This window comes from Penaeus monodon, chromosome 27 (assembly GCF_015228065.2).
Source record: "Penaeus monodon isolate SGIC_2016 chromosome 27, NSTDA_Pmon_1, whole genome shotgun sequence".
Lineage (NCBI taxonomy): Eukaryota > Metazoa > Arthropoda > Malacostraca > Decapoda > Penaeidae > Penaeus > Penaeus monodon.
The window spans coordinates 19755161-19756161 of record NC_051412.1 but is presented as its reverse complement, the minus strand read 5'-3'; the positions used below and the strand labels follow the sequence as shown (position 1 = coordinate 19756161).

The window sequence follows — 1001 nt, the reverse complement described above, 5'->3', positions numbered from 1 at the left end:
TCTATGAATTTTATATATATCAAAACATCAAAGTCATTTTGCAAATGTTAACCATTCTTATACTTATCTATATATCAGAGGAGTGAAACAAAAAAAATTAATGGAAAGAAAAATACCATTCATAAACTATGGGAGTGTGCATGTGTGCATGTATGTATGTGTAACCCAGCACCATTTTGTTCATTGTCTGGTTGGAAAAATGTGAACTGTTATCTATCAATACTCACTAAAATTACTAAATCACGTGATGTACCTTATTAGTGACTTGCAATTCATTTGGTGGTGTAGACCAATAATGAGTAGAAAACATAGTGCACAAAACTCACAAATATAGTTTTGTGGAGTACTTACCATTGTACATAAAATCTATGACTGCCCGCAAACTGTTATATGAATATCCATTAAATTTTATAAGATGGCTTCTTGCTGGGTTGCCTTTTAGTAAACCCTGTGGGAAAATGAAAGAGGTCTAGTAAGTATTTAGTTTCACACAGGTACTCTCAAGAAAATAAACATAACCAGATATTGTAAATCCACATCTTCTATTAAAGAACATGAGAAGCAGGGTAAAACACAACAAAAAAAAGAAGAAATTATTAAATGGAAGGACAAACACCGTACCACCTCTAAATAAGACTACATACTGACAAACTCCTTGTGACACCACTGGACCGACCCCACACACCCACATCCAAACGAACACCTCTTAACAGTTGCGTAATTCTAGCCAAACATGAATTAAATATTTACTCATTCTTATGATCTGGTGAATGGGATGTATAAATATCCATCAAAATATAATGAAAATAAAAAATAAAAAATATATAGTTAATCATATCTATGTTTTTACTGTAATATAGAATACATATTAGAGTAAAAATAAATATTCTTTTCTTTTTCCCTTCCTGGAAATAAAAATATATAAAATATACATATTTACATACAGCTATATATAAATTATTAATTATGATTAATTTTACATATACTTTAATAATGTGTAA

General features: G+C 29.5%; 1 protein-coding gene across 1 annotated transcript in view; it reads right to left on the bottom strand.

Moving 5' to 3' along the window:
* The window catches only part of LOC119590664 (longitudinals lacking protein, isoforms H/M/V-like), a gene marked incomplete at its 5' end in the record, with an annotated part of 13501 nt that extends 13053 nt beyond the window's left edge, over positions 1 to 448 (bottom strand). Inside the window, 1 exon segment of the mRNA XM_037939344.1 lies at positions 352 to 448. Coding sequence (XP_037795272.1) covers positions 352 to 448 — 97 coding nt within the window.
* Between the last annotated feature and the right edge of the window lie 553 nt (positions 449 to 1001).